The 27,004-nt window shown below is 38.1% G+C and overlaps 6 protein-coding genes across 7 annotated transcripts; 1 reads left to right on the plus strand and 5 right to left on the minus strand.

Annotated features, from left to right (window-relative positions):
* Positions 1–228: 228 nt before the first annotated feature.
* Positions 229–947, minus strand: LOC133713970 (probable non-specific lipid-transfer protein 2). Its single transcript, XM_062139985.1, has 2 exons — positions 555–947; positions 229–420 (listed from the first exon to the last, which is right to left on the minus strand). The coding sequence occupies exons 1-2, from the start codon at positions 884–886 to the stop codon at positions 399–401; spliced, it is 354 nt and encodes a 117-aa protein (XP_061995969.1). The 5' UTR covers positions 887–947; the 3' UTR covers positions 229–398.
* A 939-nt stretch (positions 948–1,886) lies between these two features.
* Positions 1,887–5,928, minus strand: LOC133717698 (beclin-1-like protein). Its single transcript, XM_062144412.1, has 10 exons — positions 5,624–5,928; positions 4,762–5,093; positions 4,464–4,634; positions 4,219–4,343; positions 4,015–4,063; positions 3,344–3,502; positions 3,139–3,224; positions 2,966–3,037; positions 2,584–2,733; positions 1,887–2,282 (listed from the first exon to the last, which is right to left on the minus strand). The coding sequence occupies exons 1-10, from the start codon at positions 5,757–5,759 to the stop codon at positions 2,030–2,032; spliced, it is 1,533 nt and encodes a 510-aa protein (XP_062000396.1). The 5' UTR covers positions 5,760–5,928; the 3' UTR covers positions 1,887–2,029.
* A 2,480-nt stretch (positions 5,929–8,408) lies between these two features.
* Positions 8,409–10,873, plus strand: LOC133714960 (uncharacterized). Its single transcript, XM_062141244.1, has 3 exons — positions 8,409–9,164; positions 9,651–10,224; positions 10,521–10,873. The coding sequence occupies exons 1-3, from the start codon at positions 8,512–8,514 to the stop codon at positions 10,665–10,667; spliced, it is 1,374 nt and encodes a 457-aa protein (XP_061997228.1). The 5' UTR covers positions 8,409–8,511; the 3' UTR covers positions 10,668–10,873.
* A 74-nt stretch (positions 10,874–10,947) lies between these two features.
* LOC133714961 (putative RING-H2 finger protein ATL21A) lies at positions 10,948–13,214 on the minus strand. Its single transcript, XM_062141245.1, has 2 exons — positions 12,495–13,214; positions 10,948–11,583 (listed from the first exon to the last, which is right to left on the minus strand). Exons 1-2 carry the CDS (start codon positions 13,171–13,173, stop codon positions 11,132–11,134), a joined length of 1,131 nt encoding a protein of 376 aa, XP_061997229.1. The 5' UTR covers positions 13,174–13,214; the 3' UTR covers positions 10,948–11,131.
* An 882-nt stretch (positions 13,215–14,096) lies between these two features.
* On the minus strand, positions 14,097–17,150 carry LOC133714361 (probable F-box protein At3g61730). Its single transcript, XM_062140457.1, has 8 exons — positions 17,015–17,150; positions 16,136–16,338; positions 15,993–16,037; positions 15,524–15,691; positions 15,355–15,402; positions 14,825–14,995; positions 14,376–14,480; positions 14,097–14,235 (listed from the first exon to the last, which is right to left on the minus strand). The coding sequence occupies exons 1-8, from the start codon at positions 17,140–17,142 to the stop codon at positions 14,153–14,155; spliced, it is 951 nt and encodes a 316-aa protein (XP_061996441.1). The 5' UTR covers positions 17,143–17,150; the 3' UTR covers positions 14,097–14,152.
* Positions 17,151–18,226: 1,076 nt separating this feature from the next.
* LOC133714359 (histone-lysine N-methyltransferase ATX3) lies at positions 18,227–26,356 on the minus strand. Of its 2 annotated transcripts, none has more exons than XM_062140456.1 (23): positions 25,044–26,356; positions 24,903–24,958; positions 24,613–24,812; positions 24,114–24,232; positions 23,945–24,013; positions 23,753–23,821; positions 23,555–23,646; positions 23,365–23,457; positions 23,045–23,183; positions 22,784–22,856; positions 22,508–22,607; positions 22,264–22,388; positions 21,664–21,809; positions 21,330–21,434; positions 21,026–21,090; positions 20,694–20,907; positions 20,476–20,562; positions 20,265–20,321; positions 20,070–20,159; positions 19,699–19,785; positions 19,043–19,117; positions 18,781–18,878; positions 18,227–18,667 (listed from the first exon to the last, which is right to left on the minus strand). In XM_062140456.1, the coding sequence occupies exons 1-23, from the start codon at positions 25,920–25,922 to the stop codon at positions 18,577–18,579; spliced, it is 3,129 nt and encodes a 1,042-aa protein (XP_061996440.1). In that variant the 5' UTR covers positions 25,923–26,356; the 3' UTR covers positions 18,227–18,576. The 2 variants fall into 2 exon arrangements, with proteins under 2 accessions (XP_061996440.1, XP_061996439.1); XM_062140455.1 differs by having other exon boundaries at positions 24,114–24,236; positions 24,617–24,812; positions 25,044–26,355.
* Positions 26,357–27,004: the final 648 nt, after the last annotated feature.

A 27,004-nucleotide genomic window follows, 5' to 3' on the forward strand; every position in this document is an offset into this window, starting at 1 on the left:
ATGCACATTATGCTGTTTTGCACATTTCTTGAGCTGAATTGGGTTGTTTTCCGATTTCCTTTACGAGTATTGAGATCTCTTGACGACATTTTGAAAGTTTTAGGCTTTTAACTAATCATTGTACTGGTGTTTTCAATTTCTGTACTTTTTTAGTTAAACTTATCTTGTTACTTTGTTTTGGTCATTGATAGTTAAAACGTTACAAACACACACAGATATTATCAAATAAAACAGGAAATAAATATAAGTAATTTCAATTACTACACTCTTTTCATACGTAACTAGTATTATTCATGGCTGAATAGTACATTATGTGGGAAATAAGCACTATTATTTATTTCATACTCCTCTCATTAATTGGGGATTACGGTCTTGCTATAGCATACAGGAATCATGCTTCAATAACCCATTAGAGCAAACCTGCATAGCAAAAAACTAAAGTTTAGTACCTCCAAACTTCAATGTGTGCTCAAGAATGACATTAACTTGTACCATATAAGGTGATAGTTGATGTATTAATTAGTAATAAGATATCTCGAGTGTGTTTTAATTACTTGGAGCAGTCGGTGTTTTGATCGATGGGAGGAAGGTTGAGCTTCAGGCCACATTTCTTGGGAACAAGAGAGACTCTAGATGGCTCATAGTCTCCAATCTTGGACAAGGCGTCCTTGAGGCACAGGCATATGTCTTTCTTGTCTTGGTTGGAATGGACATTGTTGCTCAGGTCCTTAGCACCATTGCAACAAGCCTGAGATAGCTCGTCAGTTGTACCCTTCACAAAAGTGAGACAAGGGGCCATCTCCTGGGCTATGACGGGGCATGAAGGCGCAGAATGTGCAGCCGAAACGAAGAAGAGAATGGCTAAGAATGCAATCAAGCGAGCCATGGATGCAATTCTAAGTATTAGGTGGTGAGTTGGGACTTGGAAGCAAGAAGTTTGATGAAAATCCTTGGTTGAATTGTATTACTTTAAAGACTGGAAGGGAGTATATATAGATGCTAGTTTCAGTTTTAGAGGTTTAGAGTGCTCTCTAGCTATTGTCATGCTAGTTTCATTGGAAGTAATCAGTTCCTATTTCCACGCCGGAACTTCTTTCAAGTTTTCATTACGTGAATAAATTGAAAAGAGCCAATTTCCTACGTAATCACATATTACAATTCACATCTCGTGTCCAAAATTGTTATAATCTACCACTATTTTGCTCATACACTTTGAAGGTTATAAAATACTTGCAGAATTAAAAGTCTGAGTAAAAGCAAGCTGGAAAAACCCAATTCCAAAAATCTGGATCCCAATCTCCATTCTGTACTCAAATTGCTCAAGTTATTTTCTGTTTTAAGATTTAATAGTTAGGCATTGGATAGTTAGAAAAAGAGAAGAAAAAAGGGAAACCTAATTTCAGATATGAACAAATATTGAGACAAAATATATGAACAAAGGAATCAGATCCTTTTCGTGTGATCAAATAATTCATAACTGCCGTGTCCCGTATCCTTGATCACAGAAAATGACACTTACTAACGGCCAAGTCCTATTTGAAATGAAAACCAAGTGTTTTATGTCACAATGAAAGGATTACAGTCTTGGACACTACAGGTGATCTAAAAGGCTTGACAGCATTAACACTAATACCACCTCTCCGGCAAAAGTATTTGACAGTATTAACACTAATACCACCTCTCCGGCAAAGTATTTTCTAATTTAAATTGTGAATAGAAGTATAGAACACTTTTGCCGACGTGCAAAACTATTTCCTGATTAAAACTGTGAATGTAAGACTTCAGCATTTCGTCGGTAAAAATATTTCCTAATTAAATTATGAAGACAAATAAAATTATGAATGCAACACTTCCACACCAACTTAAAGTCCATGCAAAGAAAGTAATTGCACAAGAAAACAGCAATCTTTTGCTCCAATACTTCGATTATTTCCATTAAGTACTACAATACAATATAAATAATGATTTAAACTGCACAAGACTAAACTATGTGTTGCTATATACATGTTACAAGCTGTATATTCGATATCTATGTCATGGGTGATGAGTTTCGGAACTCCAACTTGGAGTCGTTACCACGTCTTGTGTACAAAGAGCTCACACCTGGAACTTCAGAATGTGAAGACACAAGTGCAGAAAGAGGCTGGAAGTTTGTATTCCCAACAAACCAATACAGAGCCCATTTCAAATTGCAGAGGGTGTACTTGAGTGCCTTGGTCCAATTCTCCTGCTTATTGAAGCTCTGAGTGATAGAATAGTTTTCCACCTTATCATTCTCAATTCTGCAAAAGAAAAAAGTGCATAAAATTTGTGAGTATCAAGACAGAAGTCTCTGTGTCTCCGTGGACATTAACAATTATAGATGACATTAAATATGCAGTTAACTTGCAGAAGAAAACTAGCCAACCAATTTATGAAACTGAGGGGGGGTGGGAGATAAACTATCTTCGCATATGCAAATACCACTATCATTTTGAAAAAAAAAAAAGAGAGAAAAAAAAAAGGAAACGAAGGAAACACATCAAATGTTTAGAACATGATATAAGATACCATATGATCATATATACAGACTGCGAAACTTACTTGTAGGGCAATTTAAAACATTTTTCAGGTGGTATGTTGTTTTCTTGGTCCTTGGAATTTGCAAACTCAGCAAACTCCTTAAGGCATGTCAAGAACAGTGTCATTGCTTTGTCATAACGAGTGCTCCAAAACAAGTTCACTGGACCAAACCTGATAAATACTCCAATCAATTAAAATCCAACAAAATGTAGAAAAATGATATTAAAAACAGGATAGCAAACCAAATCTAAATATCAATTCCGGTACACTTCTACGCGTAAAGAAGAAAGACATATAAACATTGGTGACGAACTTATAACATCTAATCAAGCCACTCATAAAAATTTACCATACGGAATTTACATCTGAAATCAGAAAGATAATGGGAATAGACTACACTTACAATTCATAAGTATTGTTGTTGCTGTCCATAATCCGAGGGTAGCTACCCATAGGAAGTATTTTAATTCGATATCTAGAAGGTAATGAATTAAGGTCATTTCAATAAAAATCACCAAGAAGTCAATTTCACAAGAGCTTAATAAACAAATTTGATGAGTCTCATGAAAAGGATACTGAAATTTTGGCCGGAAGTATTGACACATCGTATGGAGGAGAAGGCAGGCTTGACCCCAGGCAGCATTTATCTCATCCCATTCGACCTATTTATTCATAAACAGTAAACATCAATATCCCTTCCCAGAACAATATAAGGGAAAATTCAATTCACTGGTTGTATGAAAATTCTCAAGGACAAGGAATGCATGCTTTGCTTTCTAACCGGAATTTTAGGAAGTCGTCCAAGCCGAAAATTGTTAATGGTTCCAAATTCTCCATCATGCCAGATAGGAAAGGCATCATTGAGCACATTAGTTCGTTTCAACAACTCTAAATGTGCCTGCGAAACTTCAATCTTGGCCAAAATTGCATCTCTCTCTTCCTGTCAATCAAAAAATTTCTATTTAGACACAAAAGGAGTATGCTAACAAGGCACCAAGAATAAATGTTCTCCTCCAACTTCCTTGCACTTAGTTCCAAGAAAAGTTAAGTACAGATATCAACCATCCATAAAAACTCAATAAAAATATCCGACTAGGGGTGCCAAATAAAAGTTGAATGTTTGCCAACTTCACTCACTTGGTCCATGAACATATCCATTCTACAATCGTAATATCCATATCAAAGAAAACAACACGCGCAACTCTTATGATGACCATAGTACATAGGTTAGAAACCAATCCCGGGAGTAACAAAAACCACATTAGGAAGGCTATTATTGGTATAAAGTTCAATGCAAACAAACTTTTAAAACCATATTACATTACCAAAAGACAATATGACAGAATCAACAAAAATTCAGAAACAAATATACTGGAGAATTGTACTTTCTAGACAACCAAAGTGCAACCGCCAAAAAAGCAGACAAGCAATAGAGAAAATTATTCCACACACCTGATTTGAAATCAATTGAAACTGGAAAGTGTTGAACTCGTGCCAGTACCTGTTAAAAGTTAGGTTCAAGCAAAGTCACTAATCAAGTCTTTCAAAGGTCTTTATATATAAGTCAACCATAAGAGATGAATTTTGAAACACAATGATGGACACTTGATATTCATCAGGAAACTTCAACCAACAGCATTAGGAAATGAAAATTACCGCTCCTCTAATTCCTTAAATCGCCCAGATTTTAAGTCAAGTTCCTTCAGTTCAGCATTAACTTCTGCATTCTGTTTCTCCATTTCTGCAATTGCTGCTTCGAGTTTTCTCTCTTCTTCCTCAATCTGAAAGAGAATCCATAGAGGATCAGATAAAGTGTTGATCAAAAGTGAAAAACAGGAATGCTAGTAGAAAAACAGGACACACAGTGATTTATGCATAAACAGCGTATTCCAAGTAAGCACCTTTAGCTTTTCCTTGAGAAAATCAGCCTCACTAAGAACTTCCCTTGTTTCACCCTCCAACCGTTTAAGACATGACTCATATGCCGTAATGTCTCTATTCACATCTTCCACCTCCTTGTCAAGTTTATCAGACAATACCTTCATGCATTCAAGGCATAAAGGTTGCTCAACCTGAAAATGTTAACAGAAAATACATATCATAACTGACAGTTCAAAAACAATTTCTGCCACCACCATAGCAGTACACAATCAATGGAGACTAATAAATCACTTGAAACTTTTGCACTGTGATACATACTTGTGTTTGTGTGGTGGCAATTTCAAATGCCCGTTTCAGGAGAGTTATAGTCGAGTGAAACCCAGAATTGTTAGGTTGTAAAGGACCATTCGGACCTCCATCTGGTGACGGCGATTGGGCCCCACCACCATCCACCGAGGACTCAGATTTATAAACAACCACAAAGGACTCATCCATCGCCTTCCCAGCCTGGCTTGCATTGCCCGCTCCACCACGAGGACGAGGAGGGACTCCCTGTGCTGGAGGTCTTTGCTTCGGTAACAAAACAAACGAATTGTCCATCTTCGATGCCAACACACTGCTTGCCCCATGCATCGAAGAGCCCTGCATGCCTGCATGTGTCCATCAGCAAACCAACTGATTAAAAAACACCGGAAAAAACACATAACAGCATCAGTCTTATTCAAAAAGTTATTAGCTTTCACTTCTCAACATTCAGCCACCATCAAATCCTTAACTTGGTTGCCATTCTACCACTACATTCAAATAATATAACCTATTTAGATTCAATCCAAGTTCCAACCCAGCTCTCATTCTAACTAAGCTTTCACAGAAAAAGGGTTGCAAACTAAATCAATCAAAATGCGTAAAAGGGTCTCGATCAAAACAGATGAGCTAGCAATAAAAACTACGTAGCCCAATTTTTCGATCAAAAGCTTCAATTTTTCGATCAAAAGCTTAAGACTTTATGGTTTTTCTCATCCTGAAACCAAAATTCAGAACCCAAAAGAGCAATAGTTCAACTCAAACTCCATTTCAAATCTATAAAACCACATAATCTCCACCAATCAAGAAACTAGCAAAACCCAAAATGGGATTCAAGAATTCGAAGCAAGAACACAAACACACATGCAGGACTAACCAGAACGAGAGAAATCGGTGAAGAATTTGTCGGCGTAGGAATCGGCGCCGACGATGCAAAGGTTGTGGCGACAATTCTGGCAGACCCATCGGGGCACACTCGGATCCACCGGAAAGCTCCGACCCTTTTCACCCATCTGAAAAAAAACTAACTTTTATATATTTGGGTCTGTTTTGAACTGTGGAATTGGTATTAAGAGACAAAAGTTTCTAGTTGTTAAGGAACACAGGAGACTTAGTGTTCTGGGCTGGAAGCTCAACCAAGGACACAACCCCCCAGTCGGGTTTTGTTTTTGTTCTTTCGTTTGATAAAGCAAACACCAGTTGGGTTTTTTTTTTTTTTTTTTTTTTTTTTTTTTTGAGAATATCAGTTGGTTTTGTTTGTTTGCTTCCGAGGTTGAAATCTCTATTTTACCGTTTCCTCCCTTCTCAATTAGTAGTAATTGTCCTTGACCCAAAACACTAAAATTAAATAAAATTATCCCACTTACCCCAATAACAGATTTTTATTCTCATCCATCCAATTTAACATAAAAAGATAATTTTACCCTCAGTCTAATTAATAAATTATAAATTACTTTTTACCCTCAGCCTAATTAATAAATTATAAATTATGCCACTCTCCTCTCTCTCCAGCACGACTGACTCACACTCTCTCTCCCTCTCTCCTCTTCTCTCTCTCTCTCCGGTGAAGGACTGAGCAGCATGAATCTTGCTCTCTCTCCGGTGAAGGATTGGGCCGGCGACATTAGAGTGGGTTTCGCAGCCGGTGAAGTCCGATCCAGCCACATTGGAGCTGGTTTCGACCGTTTCGTAGCCGGTGTAGTCCGATCCCAGTCACCGCAAAGCCGACTGCGGCGTTTCGATCGACGAGCAGCATCACCACCACCTCAGGCCAGAGATCGGCGTTTCCCTCTTTTAAGTCTGCGACTCCGGCGTTGAAGTCAGCGACTACGCTTGCAGTCTCGTCGGCGCGGGTGTTCAGGCCGGTGGTTTGAGCAGTTGAAGGTGCTACGATCACTTTGGTAGCAAACCTGCAAACGGTTGCTACAGTTGAAGGTGAGAGAGATAAAGAAAGATAGTGGGTGCCCAGATCATTTTCTGGGTGCCCGATCAATTTTTTTTTTTTTTTTTTTGAAGTATTGGGACAGAAAAAGAGGGAAAAAAAAGTTTTAAATGTCTATTGAGAGGCAATAGAAGTCTATTGGGGGGCAGTAAACGTTTTGAATTGATGTAATCTCCTCGTTTTTTTTCTTTAATCAAAGTTTTATTTGTCTAATTTTAAGAAATAAATGGGTATTAGGGGGCAATAGACATCTATTGGGGGGCAATTGACGCCTATTTGGGGGCAATAGACACCTATTTGGGGGCAATACAGGTTTATTCAGAGGACAATAAACCTCTCCAACCTCATATGATATCTATAACAACCTCTTTGGAAACTTCCGGCGAGGTTTCATAAACCTCTATTGCCCCCCAATAGACGTCTATTGGGGGGCAATAGACATTAGGGGCAAAAAAACCTTTCCGGTGAGATTTTCAGCAAAATCCAGTGGGCGGCGGCCGATGACTGGAATCCGGCGAAAGTTGGCTTGATTCTGGCGGCCGGTGACCGAGCTCCGCGCGAAGTCTCCTATGGTTTCTCTCTCTCTCTCTAAGTTTCAAAGGGGTGAGGGTAAAATGGTATTAAAAAAAATTAAAAAATAAAAAATAAATCTTAATGGGGTATTAGGGAAGACCTCCTTAGAGTGTTTTGGGTAAGAGGGAATTAAAAAAATTTAATGGGGTAAGTGGGAAAAAAATCTCTAAAAATGGGGTAAATGGACAAAAACCCTACTATTTAACGGTTATATTGGATGACATATTTACCCTCACACCACCCGACTGCTTGGCGCCGCCTCTAACTTCGGCCGAGCCACCCCACTTCGGATAACAATAGTTATTCGCTGCCAATTACTTACGGTTGTGCCACCCGCTCTTATAGGATATGATAAATTGTAGAATTTAGGTGTTAGGTTATTTGACTACATAGTTACTTTATGTGTTGACCAAATAATGGGTATAATCTCAGTTATGTGAAAATGTTGAAGAAATATAACTAGAATATGGTTGAAGTCAATTGGCTCACAACAAAGTAGCTTATTTGATTGGCAGGTTCATTTTTTTAAATGGTGTATTGAATCAAATATGTCAGGTAGAGATATTGATATACTTTCATTTTTGATATACATCTATAATCTATAATATTATTATTAAGAGAAGAGGGTTTGTTAACCAAAATTTAAAATTTTGATAGAAATAACTCTAGAAAATTTAAAATTAATTAAATCACAAGAACAATTAATTATGACATTTATAAAATATATATTGATTAAAAAAAAACTCACAACCCATTTTCTCTCACATTGTCTCTTCTCTGTAATAATTGTTTTTTTTTTTTTTCAGAAAAAAAAAAATACTTGCACATACAGAGCATATGTGCAGAGAAAAACTAATTTCATTTAAAAATAGTATGTGTGAAATGTTTAGTAACACAAAAGTTAACAACATGTTTTTTTTTATTTTTTTTTTAGGAGAAACAACATGTTTCCATATGATATTTTGCAACTATTAACTAATCAAATGATTATCATTGGTATTTACCCGAAACGAACTTTATCCGACATGATATGATATTTTGCACTAAAGAAATAACAGAGGGACGAAACCGTATTTACATCGACAAAGGATTCGACCCGGAATTTAATCCATAAAACTATATAAAGTTATAAACAGCAATTGCGACTTTTTTTCCCGAATATAAAATCCAAAACCTCCAAATCAAATCTGGTTCTCTCTCTTTCTCCTTCTCAAACCTCAAACCCTAGCAAAGTTCTCCGATCTTCATCAATGGCGGACACCACCGCGAACCCAACCACATACAATCTCTTCGTAAACCTCTTGGAAGGCAAAACCCTAAACCTAAAATTCACGACCCCCAACGTCTCCGCCGCCTCCATCAAGCACCGCCTCTACGAAATCACCAAAATACCCCTCCGCCACCAGCGCCTCCTCACCGGGACGCGCCACCTCGGCGACGGCGGCGACTCCGTACTCTCCTGCTCCGACGCGCCGCACCACTTCCCGACGGTCCACCTGCTGCTGAGGCTCGTCGGGGGGAAGGGCGGGTTCGGGTCGCTCCTCCGTGGCGCGGCGACGAAGGCGGGGCAGAAGAAAACGAGCAACTTCGACGCGTGTCGGGATATGAGTGGGCGGAGGCTGAGGCATGTGAATGCGGAGAATAGGCTGCAGGAGTGGAGGGCGTTGGAGGAGCAGAGGAAGATGGAGAAGAAGGGGGAGCAGTTTCTGAAGAGCCTGGCGAAGAAGGGCAAGAAGGGAACGGGGGACGCCGCGACGGAGAAGTATGTGAAGAAGTATAGGGAGGAGTCGGCCAGGTGCGTTTCGGAGGTGTTGGATTCGGTGAAGGAGGCCATGAGTGGGAAGAGGAAGGGTAAGGCTGTGGTGAAGAATGCCCAGCCCAAGTCGAAAAGGATGAAAATTTGGTAAGCTTTTTTTGCAACTTTTGTTTATTTATTTATGTGTTTATTTCGTGTTGATTTATGTGCATTTTGTGGTATGTAAATTAGTGATAGGAAGTTGGTTTTGTCAAGGATAGTTATTTGTTGCTTAATGATATGTATGATAGGGAGTTTAGAAAGTAAAGTTGAATAATGTGATGGGGAACTGAAGATATATGTGGCTAGTTTTTGTGGATTTGTGATATTGATCAGAAATATAAAGGTATGAAGATAACCAATGGAACTATTAGGTTCATGCATGAAAGTTTAATCTCAACTTGGTTAAGCGAGAAGGTTATTTGAGGTTTAGAGTAATGCAGGTGGCAGTTTCAAATCTTGAGCAATGGAGAACCTCTGTTGTAGAAATATTAAATTCCTTTGATTTCTATAACATTCTGGCAACTCTGTAATCTCTGTGAATTAAGTTTGTTGGTATTGATATCTGAATTCTTTTCTTTTGGCTTTTGTCAGGATGGGAAGAAATGATAGTGATACAGAGGAAGATGACAGTGATAATGAGATGGAGAAATCAACCATATCAAATAATGGGAATAGCTCAGATTTGAATAAGGAAGCTGAGGGCAGTTTGGATTCAGTGACTGGTGGGAAACAAGATGGTGAGACCTCAGGTAGAGGCGCATGTGAGAGTGGCTCTGAGGAAGAGAAAGAGATGGTTGTTCATACTGTTCAAGAATCTATTCATACTGAGAAAAATGGCATGGTTGAACCAGTGATTCAGGATGAGAAGATAGCTATACCTTGTTCAGCTCCTGATGCTGTTCTGGGAGTTGAAGCAATGCTAGATGAAAAGATGGATTCCAATGGAACTGAGATGGGAAATATGGAAGAATTAGTTAGTCAACCTCAGAAGATTTCTAAGTCAGATGATGGGCAAGGAGTTGAAAGTACATCGATTGTATCCAAAGCCAATGGTTCTTCAGAGTCCAGTCCAGTTGTTCAGGAAGAAACAGTTGCTAATGAGAAAACTGAAGAGATGGAGAAGCCGCTAAATTTTGATGAGTTCAGTTCAGCAGCAGAAATGGAGGTATGTTTGTTGAAACTACTTTATCATGTCATTTTTTGGGTGATTTAGTCCATTTGCATGCTTCCTCTGGATCAAATCCCTATTGAGCAGTATTTACTTTTTTAGTCCACCTCGAACACGAATCAGATTATCTGCTTAGTTGAAAGCAAAATAAAATCCCGGATGCTTTTTATATACCTGTCTATAGCTTTTGTCATCACAGCTTTCACCATCATTTCTTCTGTTGTGCTTATACTGCTATCACTTAAAATCTTCAATAAGCATTTTTAACTCATTTTGGACCCTCATTGTGGCAGGTTCTTGGCGCGGAAAGGTTGAAATCGGAATTGCAAGCTCGTGGGTTAAAATGTGGGGGTACTTTGCGAGAGCGTGCTGCCAGGCTTTTTATGCTTAAATCTACCCCTATAGAGAAGATTCCAAAGAAGCTGCTCGCAAAGAAATGAGTACGTGGTGTGCTTCATTTAACCCTTTTATAAGGTTACTTCATGTAGCAAGTTTCTCCTTCAATGTATGAATAGTGGCTGAAGTGTGTAACTGTGTATATTTGAATCTGTAAGGTTCCCAGTTGTTGACTATGTACTACTTTTGTGTACCATGATCCTTGACAATTTGACTGAAGCAATAATATGATGCAATCTTCATTTTTGTACTTTAATGTGTCATCAGCGGTATCTTAAGCTATTTTATTATATTTTATTATATTTTATTGTTTTAACATTTATGCTCCAGGAAAACTGAAAATGAATGAAGTGGACATGTTTACAAAGTATAAGCCTAAGCCTACCTCAGTATAAACACATAAACCCAAAATTGAGTGAACGGTCTTCTAAAGCTTGGACTCACAAAATTTTAACCATTATATACAGTAAAGAGGGAATAACTACATGAAATAAGATAATAAAAGACATCAGACCCCATCTGAGTTGACATGAGCTGGGGAGGGGGAGTTTCGACAAACTGGACATGTACCGTTCAATCGCAGCCACTCATCAACACATTCAGCATGGAAGCAGTGTTTACACTCTGGGATGCATCTTACCGTGTCTTTGGTGAGATACTCTGATAAGCATATAGTGCAAGTGGTGTCGTTGGGTCCTGGAAGCCGCCGGCTTTCACCAAGAACTAGCTTTTGATAGGATTCAATGGTGGTCTGATCCAGACCATTCATTACTATTGTGGATTGTTGTTCAGGTTCTGCTGCAACTGCAGTGGGGTTCCGCTGTGCAGTGCGACCAGGACTGATCCCACTCCTGTCCTTGATGCATGCAAAGCAAGCGATCCCAATCGCCATTGTGAGCGCTGGTACCGCGATGGAGACACAAATAATCCTGAAAACTTGGAAACCGTCGCCTGATCTGCCTGGAATCTGAAGCCATTAGTGCCGGAAACAACCACTTTGTTCTGCAGATATGTAGGATCACAGTCCACTGACTGGTGCACATAATTTCAATTTATCGAATGTAGAATGAGATAGTATGTAGACAAGGGGGAGAATTGGGGAAGAGTCCATGGCTTTTGAGTTCAGCTAGATCAAGGCAAACGCCATAGAATTCGAGGTAGAAAACCACTCATATTATATAGTACTGTTGAAAAATGCAAGAGAAAGCAACAATATTATAGTTTTGCTTTTTCCTTCCCTTTTTTCCCATCATTACTAGTTCATCTTCTTCATCTATTCTCCATTTAAAAAACAAAAAAGTACTGAAAAAAGATTACAGTGGAGTAATTATTGAATTTTGATCTCTGGTCGCTTCCCCAGCAAGAAATGTAGTGGAACTTTTTTAATAAGATAAAGAGGGAAAGCGTGTTTAAGAAGGGAGAATGAACTTCTTCAAATCATGTCGGCTGCAGATAGTTGACATGGTTTTCATTTGTCAATGGTTTTGCTAATTAATCTAATGCAATACCGTATACTATAACAATACCGTATTTTATAAGCTTTTATACTCTAAAAGCCATTACATTGAACCAGAACGGCTACACAAGATTCATATGTCATCTGTGTTATAATTTTTAGGGTTTTGATCTGTGAAGAAACAGTCATTTTATAAGCCCAACCCCCAAGGAATTATGTCTATAACTTCAAATCTCACAAATTTTTGGTCAAAAACTGATGTGGTAGGTGACACGACGATAGTTGACCGACTAAGATGTGAACAAATGAAACACTACTGCATCAATTGGGATCCAAAAATTCGATGGGAAATTGTAGGAGGGCAAGTATTTGAATTAGAAAACTGGGAAATGATGATCAAAGAAACAAGTAGTACCTTTAGAATTGTAGAAGCAACCAAGTACTTGGCTAGTGTTGCTCTCAAAGCCACAAATGCCACCTTCACTTTCACAAGGAGTACAACCAGGCTCATACCATGTCAAACTAAGGTCTGAATCAAAGTTGGTTGAGAATCCATCCTCAGACTCAACTATCCCAGAAACCGGAACTGGCATTGTAGCGATGATCTTGCACACCTCAGACATTGAATTTGCGAGGCTGATGGAAGGGGTTGCCAAGACTGAGGTTGTGGAGTTACTGAAGCAACCAATGGGGGTGAACTTTGACTCTGTGAATGAAGCAGGGCAGCTGAGGAAGGTGTAGTTCTGATAAAAAGCAGCAACAAAAGGAGAGCCTGAAAGGTTGAGGGTTAGAAGCCTTTTTGGAAGGCAACTACTAGGGTCATAGAGTTGAATCTCTTGTGTGACATAATCGATTGCTCGGACAAAAAATTCTCCCGAGTTTGGAAGTCTCAGGACTGTTATGCCCTGTGTATTGCAGGTTAGGTCGAAACCTGGGTAAGAACAGTTTTTGGGTTGATAGCCTTGTAGCCCGAAAGGGAACCGGATCACCTGCTTTCCTTTGCCACACATGGAGGCTGGACAGTCGTCTAATTCTAGTGCATAGAAATGAGGAAATAGGAAGAGAAGGAGAAAGAGGATATCTGAGATGTCCATTTTGTTTCAAAGTATCTGGAACCAGAATGGTAAGGTATATAGCTAGTACATATATAATATGTGTAGCTGGTTTGTATGAGATGAGAAGTTGATTAAAGTAATGAAAAATTGTGAAAGTCAAAAGTTTGTAGTGTAATGCTTGCTCGCTCAAGCCCACAGAAGAGCAATCACTAATATATGGTAATGATTACTTATTATCATGATAATTTGCTTTGTAAGATTTACCAATTAGAATATGTTTTGGAGGGCAAAGGTCAGAGTATACATGTGGTATTGGTTGCACTTGTTTATGTCAAATTGAAAGAGAGCTTATAGGTGAGATCAACAACTAAACCCACTTCTATTCTCAAGGCTTGTTCAACTACAAAGTGAAGTGCATAATAAAATTAGGAAAGTCTTTTGAGGGAGTATTCATTACCAGAACTGTTCATCATCTACCCAAAAATAACTGTTGGAATCTGCACCAGTAAACGATTTCATTCAGTTTCGGAATCCACGCCTGTACATGAGTAAATTAGTAATGGCCAACTGTTGCTCAAAACTGATGTTAAGTTATTATTCATAAGTTACTGAGAATCCAAGCATACAGCATACAAACTTAAGAGGCTTGTTCATCAGCTGTGAAAGCTCGATCACACAAAATTTTTTATTCCGAGATGATTCTGCAGCTATTCATGTATACTTGTGTTGTGCACCATTTGCTAATTTCATGCATGTAGAGACATGTATTTGATGTAACCATGCGCAGCAGCTACTGATGTATTTATAATTTCGACTGGGAAGAACAAACTATCTGAGTCTGTAAGATCGCTATCCCCTTTAAAGGGAGCAATAGTAAAACTGTAAAACTAGTAACTGACTTGATGCATATATACCCCATAAGGGTTATACTTTTACTTCTCTGAAAAATTTCTGTCTATCAGATTATCGAAAGGCTTCTAAATTTCCTTTTGGCTAAGATTAGTCGACTAGTGGGACTCTACAGAAGCTGCTGCGAGATTCGAATAGATACAACTTCTCCTCCAGCTCCAGCTCTCATCACATGGTATTTGACTTGCAGGCCTGGTATCAAAAAGTAGACAAAATTATGGAAAAGTTTGGAAACAAAATAAATAGTCTTTCATAGGCTTCCTAAGATGCAGAGAGTTACACCACGGAAAAGAGGACTTGTAGAGTTTGGTTTTTCGTTTTCTTTATAATACCTTCATTTCTCTGCAGATTTGTGTTGACAGCAACTGCATGCATTGTGATCACAGCCTTGGGTTGCCAGTCATTCGGTTTCCCGACCCATGACTTGAGGTTGAAGACTGCTGCAGTGTCATTCGGAAATTAGACCAGATCAGCAGGTATGTTCATCAAACAGATGTAACTAAAGTTCTGGCTAATAGTAATTGACATGGAAGCAAGGCAATGAAAACAATTCTTACTAACTCGAAGTTGCTTCAAGTATTTCACCTTATTGACTGACTTGTTCAAAAGATAGTTGATGGGCATTTTACTTAAAGAAGTAAAAGTGGTAACTAGAGAAACAACTCCCTATCAAGACTAATTAAACATTTTCGCCTCTGTACGTTTAGGGCGTTTAGTAGAAAAGCAAAGTTGATTAATTTTCGGTGTTGTAAAAAGGTAGTGCAGATAGCTTCTAATTTACCTGAAGTTGAAGAGTCTTTGAGGTGTTTGACATCGAAAATAGCTCCAGAAGCACCCTCAACATGCTTTTTGACATCCTGAATTCCAATAAGTTCATATTCCCAGCTACCATCCTGGTATCCCTCACTCAAGAACAGTTCAATATGCCTTGCATCCAATGTTTGCATTGTTCCTGTGGATATTTGCAAGCTCTCTCAGTTATGTAGTCGATGAGCATAATAATGAAACATACACATAAACCAAGTTGCCCTTCTTGATATCATTTTAGCAGTCTGGTTTTTAATTAACAGAAGAGAAGACAGTGCATTGGTGAAGAGTGATAATGTGCAATAGCACATTGTGAGCTTTGAAGAAAAAAATGAAGCATGATTGAACTCTTAAATAATAAGTAATAACTAAGCAGATGAGTTACAGTGGCCTTTAAGGAATGCACATTGTGAGGAGTGATACTTCAAGCATATAACAACAACTTCTAATCTCAGGTATCAAGCACAGTATATTAAGTAGCAAGAAGACTTTGTTTCTTCTTACCATCACAAGTGTTGAGCTCGCAGACAGGGCATCGAACAAGCTGGAGATCTGTGAAAATTCATTTCAGTTCAAAATTGAAGTTATCAAATTGCATATATAACAAACAGTTCATACTCTTGATTAGTTCAAAATGAAAATGCTAGGATTAATTGACTCTAGTTGAAGTTACCTGCAATCCATATCCCAGGTTTCACAATATTGTTCAACACACAACTGCCGCTCGTCTCCAACATTTTCTGAATGCTATCTTCCTTGGGGAATTTCGGTGGGGTGCTCAGCCTTTCTGTTAGGAGTACTGAAGAAGATTCCAGGAAAAATGCACCGATCCGCATCCAGTCTGATTCATTCAAGAGTCAAGACACAACAGGGAAGAAGCCATTAGTCTAGTTTGGCACTCATTAGGCATAATCCAATGAGATAGATTAACCAGCTGAAAAGTGAAACTAGTTTTACACAGCTAACATCCATAAATTCCATTAATCGCTGATTTTCTTGGAAGTTAAGTCAGATATAAACAAAGTTCTTGCACATCAAAACTGAGTAGCTACTCAAATTTAAATGGTAAGGACCTTACAAAAATGTATAAATCACACAAAAGTTTTGAACCAGAACCAAAAATGGGAAAATGGGACACTCACCTATATGCTTCTCCGGCTGGCGGAACATGTAAGAATGACTCCCATCTGCAAAAACCCCCCAACACCATTAGCAATCACAAACACTTGATCAGACCGTTATCTAATTGACACGTCACACGTTAGGGAGATCCTGCGGTCCTTACTGAAAGCGGAAATGTAGAGCTTCTTCCAATCAAACGCCGCCGGGTGGCGAGGAGCAGGGACCTGAAGATCACGCAAGCACAAGTACCTCCATATGCTCCCGTCCTCGACCAGCGCGTGGAACCAACGACATGTCGCAGCGAGCATCACCAGTGACTTTCCGTCCAGAAACTTTGCGATCTCCGTCCAAACGTCCTGCTCGTAACTGTTCAAGTCCAACGAACTCAGATAATTAGTTAGGCTCTGTTTGGTTACTGCTGAATTGAACTCTTTAATTTTTACATCTTTTTTCTGTTTAAATTCTCGGAAACCAAACGGCACAGACGAAAGAGCTTTTTGCTAGATTTAGACTCAACTAATTCAGACCGCCGGAAAAGTAAAATTCAAAGCAGCACAGAGAATTAGTATCATTCATTTTCAAAATCAACAGCAAGTTAGAAATATCGAAATCAAGATCTAAGTTCGAAGAGATGAGTTCACACGCAACGCATGATTCAGCTTCAAATTTCGAACAAACTTTAGCAGATTCAAATCATGCTTCATTTCTCAATTAGCTAAGCTCATCCACAGTAACAAAATCCACATATAGATACAAGGATCAAAATCCAGATCGAGCTCGAAGACATAAAATTCAAACGATTGAGCTTCGAAATTCAAACGAAGTACAGAAAATTCAAATCAAAGCTCCGATTCCTCTGAGCTCCTTCATTTCTCAAGCAAGTTCACACAGATACAAGCTCAAATTCACCGACGCAAATTTCAAATCAAAGCGCAAGTCCATTCACGCACACTCGCAAACACACACAAAATCCAAATCCACGAAATTCAAACCGGTTTTCGAAATTCAAATTCAAATTCACAGAGCGAGAGAGAGAGCGAACCAGGTGAAGGCGGGGCCAGAAGAAGTGAAACGAGGAGAGGTGCAAGAGCAAATCGGCTTGGCTCTTCGCATACGCTTCTGCGTCTTCAGAGGCTGAACGGCTCCGGTTCGCTGCTTTCGCTTCGGCATTTTCTCTCTCTACCTCACACTGCGTCTCTCACTTTCTCTCTCTCTAAAAAATTTGAAACTGAATCGATCACGCTTCTTTGAGGCTTCGCTATTTATACTCGCGCCACCCACACATTCAAAAACATAACTAACTTATAATATTGTTACCGAAAGCTAATTCAAATTTATGGGCTTGCCTATGACTCTCTGCTACAGGCCCATAAAAGTTTTATGCACAAGACCTCCCCTTTATTATTTGTTATTAACTTTTCTTTTCTTTTCTTTTCTTTTTTTGATAATTTCATATATATCTCCGGGGGATTCAAATTTGCTCACAATTTTTATTTTGTGGTGATATCACCACCCTATTAAAATTTGTCACATCATATAGAATTAATTAAATATTTAAAATATAATTTTTTAATAAAACATCATGATTAACTATAATTATGTTTCATAACACATGTCAGTTTTATATATATATATATATATATATATATATATATATATATATATATATTTTTTTTTTTTTTTTGAAATAAGGATGTCAGTTTTATATTAAGTGGTGATATTACCACCAAAGTATTAGTGGTAAGCAAATTTGAATCCTATTCCGGGAAAACCTTTAAACCTAGAAAATTAACAAACTCGACAACTAAACTGAAGTACTAAACCAAAGAATAACCGAGGAAGATTTTACAGAGTGATTAAGCCCTACGGGTGAATTTCCATCTCTAAATAATGCCTTCTAGCAGTATGAGGCCAATACCGCTTCTTCTACATTTAAATTTCCGAAAGAATACCACTTCGACTCTCACATAACACCTTTATTTCGGGGGTGCAAATGTAAGACAAGCGGCATTGGCACATCTTATATATATGGTTTTGCTCTTTTATTCATCTTCTTGTTATTTTTAGATCTATAAATCTTTGCAAAGTTTGAGTTTCTAGTCTTGAAAACCATTTTGAATATTGCCAAGAACTTTAATTAACATTTGGATGCCAGAGATCAAACTTTGGGGTGTTTAGAAGTCCTTGAATTTTTCTTGAATCATACTTCGTTATGAAAGAGCTTGATGGATCAAAAAATTGGGTGCTTGAGATATATGTACAAACTGAAATTAGTAGATCAATTGGCTTGGGAACAATTACAATTACAGTATGGAGATTATAAAACAATCTGTCAAATTCTTTTACTTACAGAGAAACAAAAGCAAAAAGGCCACCAGCCAAATAGCTAGGTGATAATGATATTACATTTTATTCTAATATGGTTACAACACGAATTGCCCTAGATAAATTGAAAAGAATTACAAGCTCAAGGAGAAAAGTTTTCCTTTCTTTTCTGTAACAGGGGGAACGGGTTTCCTCAATGGTTAGAAGTGGTCAGAGTTCTGTGCAGAGATGATATGGGAGCACCAAAAAATGTATGAACTGTGAACTGTGAACTGTGAACTAACACAAGAATTTCCTACAGTTGGGAGCTTTACATAGACAGGGAACTCTCACCTCGTCACATTCATCCGGCTCAAACAAGTAATCGTACCTGTTAAACAAAAATTAAGGAGAAACTTGTAACCTTTCTCAACCAAATATACTTATATACATCATTTTTAAATGCGTTGATGCAAAACCCAAAGAAAATACCAGAAAACTTACGTTAGTTCTTCACCGGCCGAAACACTAGTCTTGGCAATGAGAACTATTCGGTTCTCCTCACCCACACTCATGATCCTTGAATAGCAATTGGGCGTGCACTGCAGGACGTGCAACAAAATTTTAGCATCATGATATGTAATTCAGAACTTCCAATAGACCAACTTGAGTTTAGCAAATCCAATAAATTGACTCTTTGAATGGTCAACTTTAATTATATCCATGAGTAAACAAAAGCTCAAAGTCATTAATTAATGGAACTAACCGAATGGTTAATTAACCGTGCTATATTTCCTCTATATGTAGCATCAATTACTACTTCCTCGCTGATCTTGAAAAGCTGCAAAAAAAGGTAGTTCATACACTTTAAATCACATTCCAATGACATAAACTGAAGGCCGAGAGGGGAGGGTGCTTTGGCTGTAAATTGAATCAATAACATGTTAGGAGCCGCAACCCTAACATAACAAATTGTCCAACTCAACACTAGAGATCCTCAAGTTGTGTAATAGAGAGATGGTGCTTAAATTAAGATAGAACTAATTCTTTTTTTTTTTTTTTTGGGCTGAAAGACGGAACTAGTTCTAATGGTTCAAAAGTCAATTTTGATCTGGCACATGGATAAACTTCCCATAAATGTATAAAGCACCATTAATTTCATGGGACAAATCCTCATCTACAGGAGTGTTCTCATTTTGTGCCAAGACTAATAAGTTTCAAAACAATTGATAAGAAGTACTGCACAAAAAAATGATTACATGTGAAATTTTTAAGCTCCCCATCATTTTTTCCCACATGTAATTGGAATGCTAAGTAGTCTTGATTCCAGCAGTTGCTGGCTAATATATGTTCATAAGCTACTCCCAAGATAAGGTATACTGCATACATAGAAACATAGGAGTATACTGAAAATCGACTTACATAGCAATCTTTGCCTTGTAGCCTGTACCGTGCTTCCCTAAGATCTGCAACACTACGTCTTACCCGCTCACCACGATACTCAACAACCTGGAAACAAGCATAGTTAACATTAAAAAGATCACATGAAACAGAACATTTTGGTTGCTGAAAATCAACTTTCATAATCAAAGAAAATGGCTTGGAGTTATTCACCAAAAGATTTTAAATATGCATTAAGGAATTCACACTTTCCTATCAATCAGATGACAACGAATATTCCCTAAGCGGTTAACACAAAGAAAGAAATCTATATGAAGTCATAGTTACATACATATACATATTTGAATTACAAGTTCATTCAATAACTACAGTATTAAGTAACAATTGAGTACCATTTCTCCTTCTTGAATATTCCTACGTGCAAATAGTCCCCATCCATGTATTCCAGATTTACCAAAACAAACCCGGTGATTTTCAGTTTTCTGAAATAAAGACAAGAACAAATGTTAATGACTTCTGCACATAAAACAAAAATGTCAAGAGTCTATCAAGTAAGCAACCACAGCAAATGAAGAGATGTGACTTGCCTGCAAGTGGTAAAGCCGATCCTTGAAGGAAGAAAAAATTTTAGAATCTTCTACTTCCTAATAAAAGGAAACAGATATAATTAGTCCATCACACCAACCAACCAAGGAAAACAAAAGATGATATATATAGATATTTTGTCTATAAAAAAATGTCAACATTTATATTATAAAGTGAAGAAAATGTAAAAGTCAATAAGGACAAGAGTATTACTATAAATGTGCTCAAGCTATTCACTGAGTCTAATGAATGATGTGTTGGTCCCCTTGGTCGATGAAAAATTGGTAGCCGCTCACCTCCCTGGTAGAGAATAATGAAACATAAAAACACAATTAATAACTCGACTAGAAACAATAATGAACAAGTAAACTACTTAAAAGAAATTCAAGAGGAAATATGACAGCTATGCATAGTATGCTAACACAAGTTACCTTAAAATTTGATCTTTTAATAGCACGGCATCTTGCAGCAGAGAGTGGTTCTAACTCATCAGACTCTGAGGTTGAAGGTTCTGGAACTTCAGTCCTCTTTGATGAGACCACCCTCGAACCCCTGAAGAACCCTTTCTCGTTTTGAAGCAAGCTTCTGGCAGCAAAAACCCCCGAAGGAGTACGAACAACGACAACAGCATCTGGATTAGGGGTCCTGAAACAAAGGTTATGAATATATATGAGCCACAGGAAAATGCAACCTTAAACAAATGCTCCCACTGGGAGGACTTATAGCAGTAGGGACCATATGAAAAATACAGTACGGTCCTAACCTGTGCACAGCACAATATATCATCTTCGTTGTTACTTGTTTCCCATTCTTCTCTTGGCAGTGCAACTGAAAGTTGAAGATGCAATATAATCAAATCACCAACATTGTTCACAAATTATTCCTAAGAATTGAAAGAAAAGTGCAAACAATAAAACAACAAGAGAAAATTATGACAAGATTAGTCTAATAAAAGATGCAAATGTATATGTATATGTCAGTTGAGATTAAAGGACTAATGCATAAGTTGTAGTTACTGACTCAAGTGGAAAGGGCGTTCATAAAGTAAAACAACAATGAAATCTTACTTCCATGTTGTAGCCTGCTCTTGATGCACAGGTTGCATGAAAATGAGTGGCACATTTGCAACATGTGGTGCAGGAACCATGAGTCTGCGTACAAATTACGCAACGCTGTTCCAAAAGAGAAGGTGAACTGAATTAGAGAGGTTACAAGTTTGTACCATCACCAAATAAGCAACTAATGAACTCTTTCCTAACTGGTGAAGGAAACCAAAACCCTAACTGGTGGAGAAAACCAAAAAAAAAAAAAAGTCCCAGCATAACATCACCCCCTTTGGTTAAGAATAAGAAAACAAAGTAATTGAAGTGTCCAAAAGTATCACCCAGAGTATTAAATTACCTTCATAAAAGTAGTGGGTGGGATTCTAAGGATTCCAACAGCAGGTTCCATCTTCTCATGATTCAAGAAACCTACTTCGGGACGAAACCAAGCACAAGAGACATGAACCCACAAGGTGTCAACATCAGTGGGCTTCAAAGCACCTCCTGAAGAAACCAATTTTGAATTAGCAAACAAGAAAACAGTCAACCTTACTGAAGATATAAGATAGCATTATGGTGCACATTTCATGCTCTAGGTAGATAATTCAGTTTCGTTTATAAGAAACAAAACTCAGTGACCATCATTGGAACTATTCAAACATATGCATGACTATTAATGATTCGCAGAAGTCAAAAGAATATCCGCTTAAGCTTCCAAAAGAGGATGAAAGAAATATAGATAGTAAGCACTAGTAACACTAGAATCATCAATGGCATGAAAATGAATAGTCAAATGAGAAAGAACTCTGAAATTGCAAAATATTAATTTTGCAGTCAAACATAAATAATTTTATTAGAAATTACAGTAGTATCATAAAAAAAAACTCATAATGCAAGTATATAAATCAATATGAAATCACTAAAGTCCACTCAAGACACTGGATGATGGCAAAAATACCTTTTACAGGACAGAGACAACATTCTTTAATGACATCAGGTGTTTCACATGCTCTACAAACCCATGAAGTAAAATCCTGGACATCTTTTGCACCATAGCATTCTTGGTGCACAGCTATTTGACACCTGGACAAAGTAACAAAAATTATATAAAACTCTTAGTCTTGCATCAGAAACAAAAATAAAACAATTATCTAAAAATTTAAACTTGGCACAAAGATGCAACAAAAGATGGAGACAGGCACCTGTTGCATATGATCATTTTGTTATCTTCCCAATCTTCAACCCATCTACAAACTGCACATCTTTCACTTGTCCACTTTGCATTAACTGGCTCATACTTTTCTGTTGCAACAAAGATACAAGTGAGTCTCTCACTATAAAAAAAAATTATCAACCAAAAACCTCCTTGCCACTTAAGCAAAAGGCTCAGCCGCCTCTGCGACACTGACACAGAGACACAGAGACACAGACGGACAAGTAGATCAGCCAACATGTAAACAATTAGGCATGTGTTTCACCTTGTAAGGAATCAAGTAGTCGCTGCTTATCTAATTTGAGAGGCTGTAAGCCATGTTCATTATACTCTGCAATCTGAAACATATTCAAGATTAGTGAGAAACTGTCTAGAATCAATATAGTGCAGAACTAAAGTTAAAAGGAAAGATTATCTTTTTTGACCAAAATGAAAATGAGCCATCAATCTCTTCTCAGAATTACAACAAAAATATTGCTGATTACCAAAACCATAGTGTAGATAAGATACAAGATATTGTACAAACCCATTGTTCCAGTGTTAGCATTGTGGCCTTCACTTTCACACTATGCTTCCATTTTTTTGCTCTACAACCTGTGTGCCTTTCCCATTCACCAAGGCTCTGCATCTTTGACTTATCACAGGGTCCACACTTACAAGCAACCCTGCAACATAAAATAATCAGAAGCAGCTTGCAAATCCTCCAAATATGACTTTACAGTACAGTTGAAATTGACTTGAATTAGGAAGGCAAAATACCAAATGACTTTAATTCAAAAAGGTACAAAAATGCTTAGAGAAATTAATCTCAATATAACACTTCAATTTCAGAAGATAAGCGCTTACATATGAAGGTTTGGTACATAAGTTCCTTCCATGCCATTACAAACCACAGTTACCTCAGACACAGTTACGCCAGTCACAGATTTCCGGCCAGAACTGTTTCAAAAATTGCCACATCAATCAGTAAGTTAATGAAAATTAAAAGAAAATTTAAAAACGAACTAAATCAGTATAATCTAATGAAATGACATGCCTGTGTTTTCGCTGACACTGTAACTCATCTAACATTTCACCTTTGGCCTTATTTTTGCAATCAGGACAATAGTAATCAATGTGCTCTGGGTCCTGAACAACAGGGCAATTCAGTAATGCTTCACTACTTAACCAAATTAGGTAAAAGAAACATAGGAGAAACGGAAACGTATTGTCAAATTAAGCATGGAAGGTATACCTTGAAAACTTTACTGGAAATTTTGTCACACTCAGCATGCACCCAAACATTACAGCCATCACAGCATACCTGAGACAGATAATTGAAATGAACAAATTCCCAAAATTTTCAACTACAAAACTATAGTAATGAATGATATTGATCATGAGGACATCAGATTGATCACAATGAAAAAGATTGCAGATTACTGACCCAATCTCCACCATCTGAATGGTGCCATATCTTCTTACATATGCCACAATATTGTCTTGATTTTTTCAACTACATAAAATGATAGAGAGCATCATTAGAAACCTCCAATTATGTACGGAAATGTTTGACTTAAAAGTTGATAAAACTCCAACATGAGGCAAGTTTGAACCTTGGCACAATGTTTACATAAAACTTGGGTTTCAGAACCTGAGCCCTTCACTTTTTTCATAGCTTTAGATGGAGTGATCAAACCACAGCAATCACAAGGTCTTGTGTCCTTCTGATATGCTTCCTGCACAATAAATTCATTGGATGAACTCTCATTCCAGAGACAACCAGACTTTGCTACAATAATAGCAAAAGATTATAATTCATATAACATGGAAACAAAATTTACACAAAAAGAAAAAATTGCAGAAACCTGCGTTAAGGATTATAATCTCTGCAAGAAAGAAAGAAAGAAAAAAAAAACTAACAAGCAAAAAGAGTTATTTGGGTCCTTTTGCTATAAAATGCACATCCACCTAAAAAGATAGACAAGTACTTCCAAGTTTTATCTGGGGATTAGCAAAATAATGTGTCCAACTTCACAACAAAACTAGAAGTTCCAGATCATATTTCTCAAAGAGGACTAATGTTGAGACAAGAAAATATTCCCAGAAAAGAACTTGCCTGATTCAGATTCTGACTGTAATATGCCTGATCTTGATAAAAATCTGTGGCCTCTTGGATTTCAGGGGCATTTGCCTCTGAATCAGTAGTTTTACAAGCTGCGTAAATAAAGCCATTTTCTGCTAACACCGCCTCCTCTATTGCCATCTGGAGCTCGCTTGGTTTACTCCTGTACAACTGGGTCTGTCCTCGAAATCTGAAGAAGCCAAAACTCTGGACTGTTCAAAGACTTTATCTTTAAAGAACAAACAAGCAAAATACAGCTCAGGATTAAATAGCTACACACCTCTCAAGGAACTGCTTGAACGGATATATCATTCCCTGCTTCACCCACCCATAATCCTGTTCATTTAAACCAGACACTGTAAGCAAATCTATTGTACCCACAAAAATAAACACAGAGTATCAACAGTAAAAAAATATTTACCCTTTGTGTTCCATTCTTTGAGAACCCAAAGAACATGACACAGATAGCGTTAGGAATACAGCAGCTCAACACTGCTTCTGGAGCTTGCAATATGGGGTCGATAACCACCGCCGGCCAAACTGGGTAGCTCCTCCCACACTTAGCCCAAACAATATCACCCAAAGCAAAGTCCTGCGGCTTATACACTTCTTTCTTCTTTGCACAATCGGGTTTGCTAACTTTCTCCTTGCCGCCGAAACTAAGCCCAGCTCCATATTCCTCACTTCTTTCCTCTGGCAAAGAATTTCTCCCCTGTTTCGAGGCTATCGAATTTTTCAAACCCATATACTGTCTGTAACCAATATCATCATAATAATCCACTTCTTCTTGCTCTACCTTCCCACAATATTGGAACTTCTTAAACTTCTTAAACCCATTGATATCCTCCTTACGCTTTTTAACAAAACCCAATTTCTCAATCCCTTCTCTGTCCTCCGCTGCTAAAACATCACATTCTTCTTCTTCAAAAACCGTATATGTATCTACATATTTCGCTTGCTTTTTCTCACCTGAACCGTTAAACCTCGAAGACGGCACTTGCGGCCGTCCTCGAGCTGACCTCCTCAACTTCTCGGACCTCCGATTCATTTCTCGCCGCTTACTCAACCGCTGCAAATTCGACTCCACCACCTCGACCGCAGCCGAAAACGACTCGTCGTATCCCGACGAACCGGAGCCGCTGCTCAAATCCTCCCCCTCGCCATTGCCAACTGAGCAGTACCCATTCGCTTTCCGCCTCTTCGGATTCGCCGAATACGCATAGGCTTTAGCTTCCGCCTCCTCCAGCTTACACCGTTTCAAATTCGGCATTTCAAATCTCGACGGCCGCTTAATTATCATATTCCAACCTCCCAATTTCAACGAACCCTAATTTCACATTGAACCCCAAACCAAACCTCCCACGCAAAACCTCCTCAATCGAATCCAAAAAAAAAAACGCTTCCGAATTCAGTAACCGTCGCCGGAAACACAACAAGACCCCCCGGAAATGACCGTAGAGCCCCAAATTCGGATTCGGAAACCCTAAACCGATGCAAACGAAACCAAAAACCGCCGATTCAAACTCCGACTTTCCGTTCCTCCGATAACCAAAAGCTCCGACTCCGAAAACGAACTCGAAATTCCGACCTCAGAGTCGTCGCTTATTATAAAATCGGCTACGAATCTCCAACGGAAATTCAAAAAAAAAAAAAAAAAAAAATCTCAGGGTTTTCTATCTGGGCTGCGTTTGTCACAGGGAGAAAGAGAGAGAATTCTATTTTGCCCAAATCCAAATCCCACAACTACGTAGATTGTAATATTTTTTTTTTATTTAGAAAAGTTAAGGTAAAAAAAATATATATATTATTCTTTTACCTTAATAAAGGATTTTAAAAATAATTTCGTTCCGGGGCCACGTGGCCATTTGCCTCCAAAATTTGGGAAGGAGGGAGATTGCGAAATTTTCGTGATGTGAAAGCGCGAACTGAAATTTTAGTTGGGAAGAAGAGGTAGGACGGAGTTTCTGTGCTACCTGGTGTAGGGGAATTAGACTTGGACTACAAGCATGGGCCCTCAGACTCTCAGAGAATCTAGAATGAGTTGACTATTTGACTTGAAGAGTTGGAGGTGCGCTTTTTGTACAGAGGATTTAGGGTTAGGATTGTACAGAGTGTGGTCCACCTGATGTTATATCAACGGTTGGGGTGGAAACTTGGTGATCACACAGGGAGAAACTCACAAAAGCGTGTTTGAGCTGAATCTTTTTACCAGGTTTACGCATCCGAGTTACATTTTTGGAAGTCCCTCCTACACAAAGTAGGATTTGCAAGTTTGAACTCAATTTGGTTTTACAAATCCTTCTAGGAAAAGATCTACTTCTCTAATATGCTAAAGAATTGGAAACCTTTTCAGTGCCCAACTAGGCTAAAAGACACTCTATA

Source organism: Rosa rugosa, chromosome 6 (assembly GCF_958449725.1).
Source record: "Rosa rugosa chromosome 6, drRosRugo1.1, whole genome shotgun sequence".
Classification (NCBI taxonomy): Eukaryota; Viridiplantae; Streptophyta; class Magnoliopsida; order Rosales; family Rosaceae; genus Rosa; species Rosa rugosa.

What these genes read in the sequence shown, in the direction of transcription:
- LOC133714961 (XM_062141245.1), bottom strand. Translation starts at nt 13,173, where the DNA reads ATGGACATCTCAGATATCCTCTTTCTCCTTCTCTTCCTATTTCCTCAT. An exon ending in TTGCTTCTACAATTCTAAAG is followed by an intron (nt 11,584 to 12,494) that starts GTACTACTTGTT and finishes TTCAGATTCCAG; the next exon opens with GCAGATCAGGCGACGGTTTC.
- LOC133717698 (XM_062144412.1), bottom strand. Translation starts at nt 5,759, where the DNA reads ATGGGTGAAAAGGGTCGGAGCTTTCCGGTGGATCCGAGTGTGCCCCGA. An exon ending in GACGACTTCCTAAAATTCCG is followed by an intron (nt 3,225 to 3,343) that starts GTTAGAAAGCAA and finishes ATGAATAAATAG; the next exon opens with GTCGAATGGGATGAGATAAA. An exon ending in AACAACAATACTTATGAATT is followed by an intron (nt 2,734 to 2,965) that starts GTAAGTGTAGTC and finishes AGTATTTATCAG; the next exon opens with GTTTGGTCCAGTGAACTTGT.
- LOC133713970 (XM_062139985.1), bottom strand. Translation starts at nt 886, where the DNA reads ATGGCTCGCTTGATTGCATTCTTAGCCATTCTCTTCTTCGTTTCGGCT. An exon ending in CAAAACACCGACTGCTCCAA is followed by an intron (nt 421 to 554) that starts GTAATTAAAACA and finishes TTTGCTATGCAG; the next exon opens with GTTTGCTCTAATGGGTTATT.
- LOC133714960 (XM_062141244.1), top strand. Translation starts at nt 8,512, where the DNA reads ATGGCGGACACCACCGCGAACCCAACCACATACAATCTCTTCGTAAAC. An exon ending in TCGAAAAGGATGAAAATTTG is followed by an intron (nt 9,165 to 9,650) that starts GTAAGCTTTTTT and finishes GGCTTTTGTCAG; the next exon opens with GATGGGAAGAAATGATAGTG. An exon ending in GTTCAGCAGCAGAAATGGAG is followed by an intron (nt 10,225 to 10,520) that starts GTATGTTTGTTG and finishes TCATTGTGGCAG; the next exon opens with GTTCTTGGCGCGGAAAGGTT.
- LOC133714359 (XM_062140456.1), bottom strand. Translation starts at nt 25,922, where the DNA reads ATGATAATTAAGCGGCCGTCGAGATTTGAAATGCCGAATTTGAAACGG. An exon ending in TTTCCAGTAAAGTTTTCAAG is followed by an intron (nt 23,647 to 23,752) that starts GTATACCTTCCA and finishes CCTGTTGTTCAG; the next exon opens with GACCCAGAGCACATTGATTA. An exon ending in ATAGCTTGAGCACATTTATA is followed by an intron (nt 20,322 to 20,475) that starts GTAATACTCTTG and finishes TCCTTTTATTAG; the next exon opens with GAAGTAGAAGATTCTAAAAT.
- LOC133714361 (XM_062140457.1), bottom strand. Translation starts at nt 17,142, where the DNA reads ATGCCGAAGCGAAAGCAGCGAACCGGAGCCGTTCAGCCTCTGAAGACG. An exon ending in TCTGGCCCCGCCTTCACCTG is followed by an intron (nt 16,339 to 17,014) that starts GTTCGCTCTCTC and finishes GGACTTGAACAG; the next exon opens with TTACGAGCAGGACGTTTGGA. An exon ending in CAAAGACTCTTCAACTTCAG is followed by an intron (nt 14,481 to 14,824) that starts GTAAATTAGAAG and finishes ACACTGCAGCAG; the next exon opens with TCTTCAACCTCAAGTCATGG.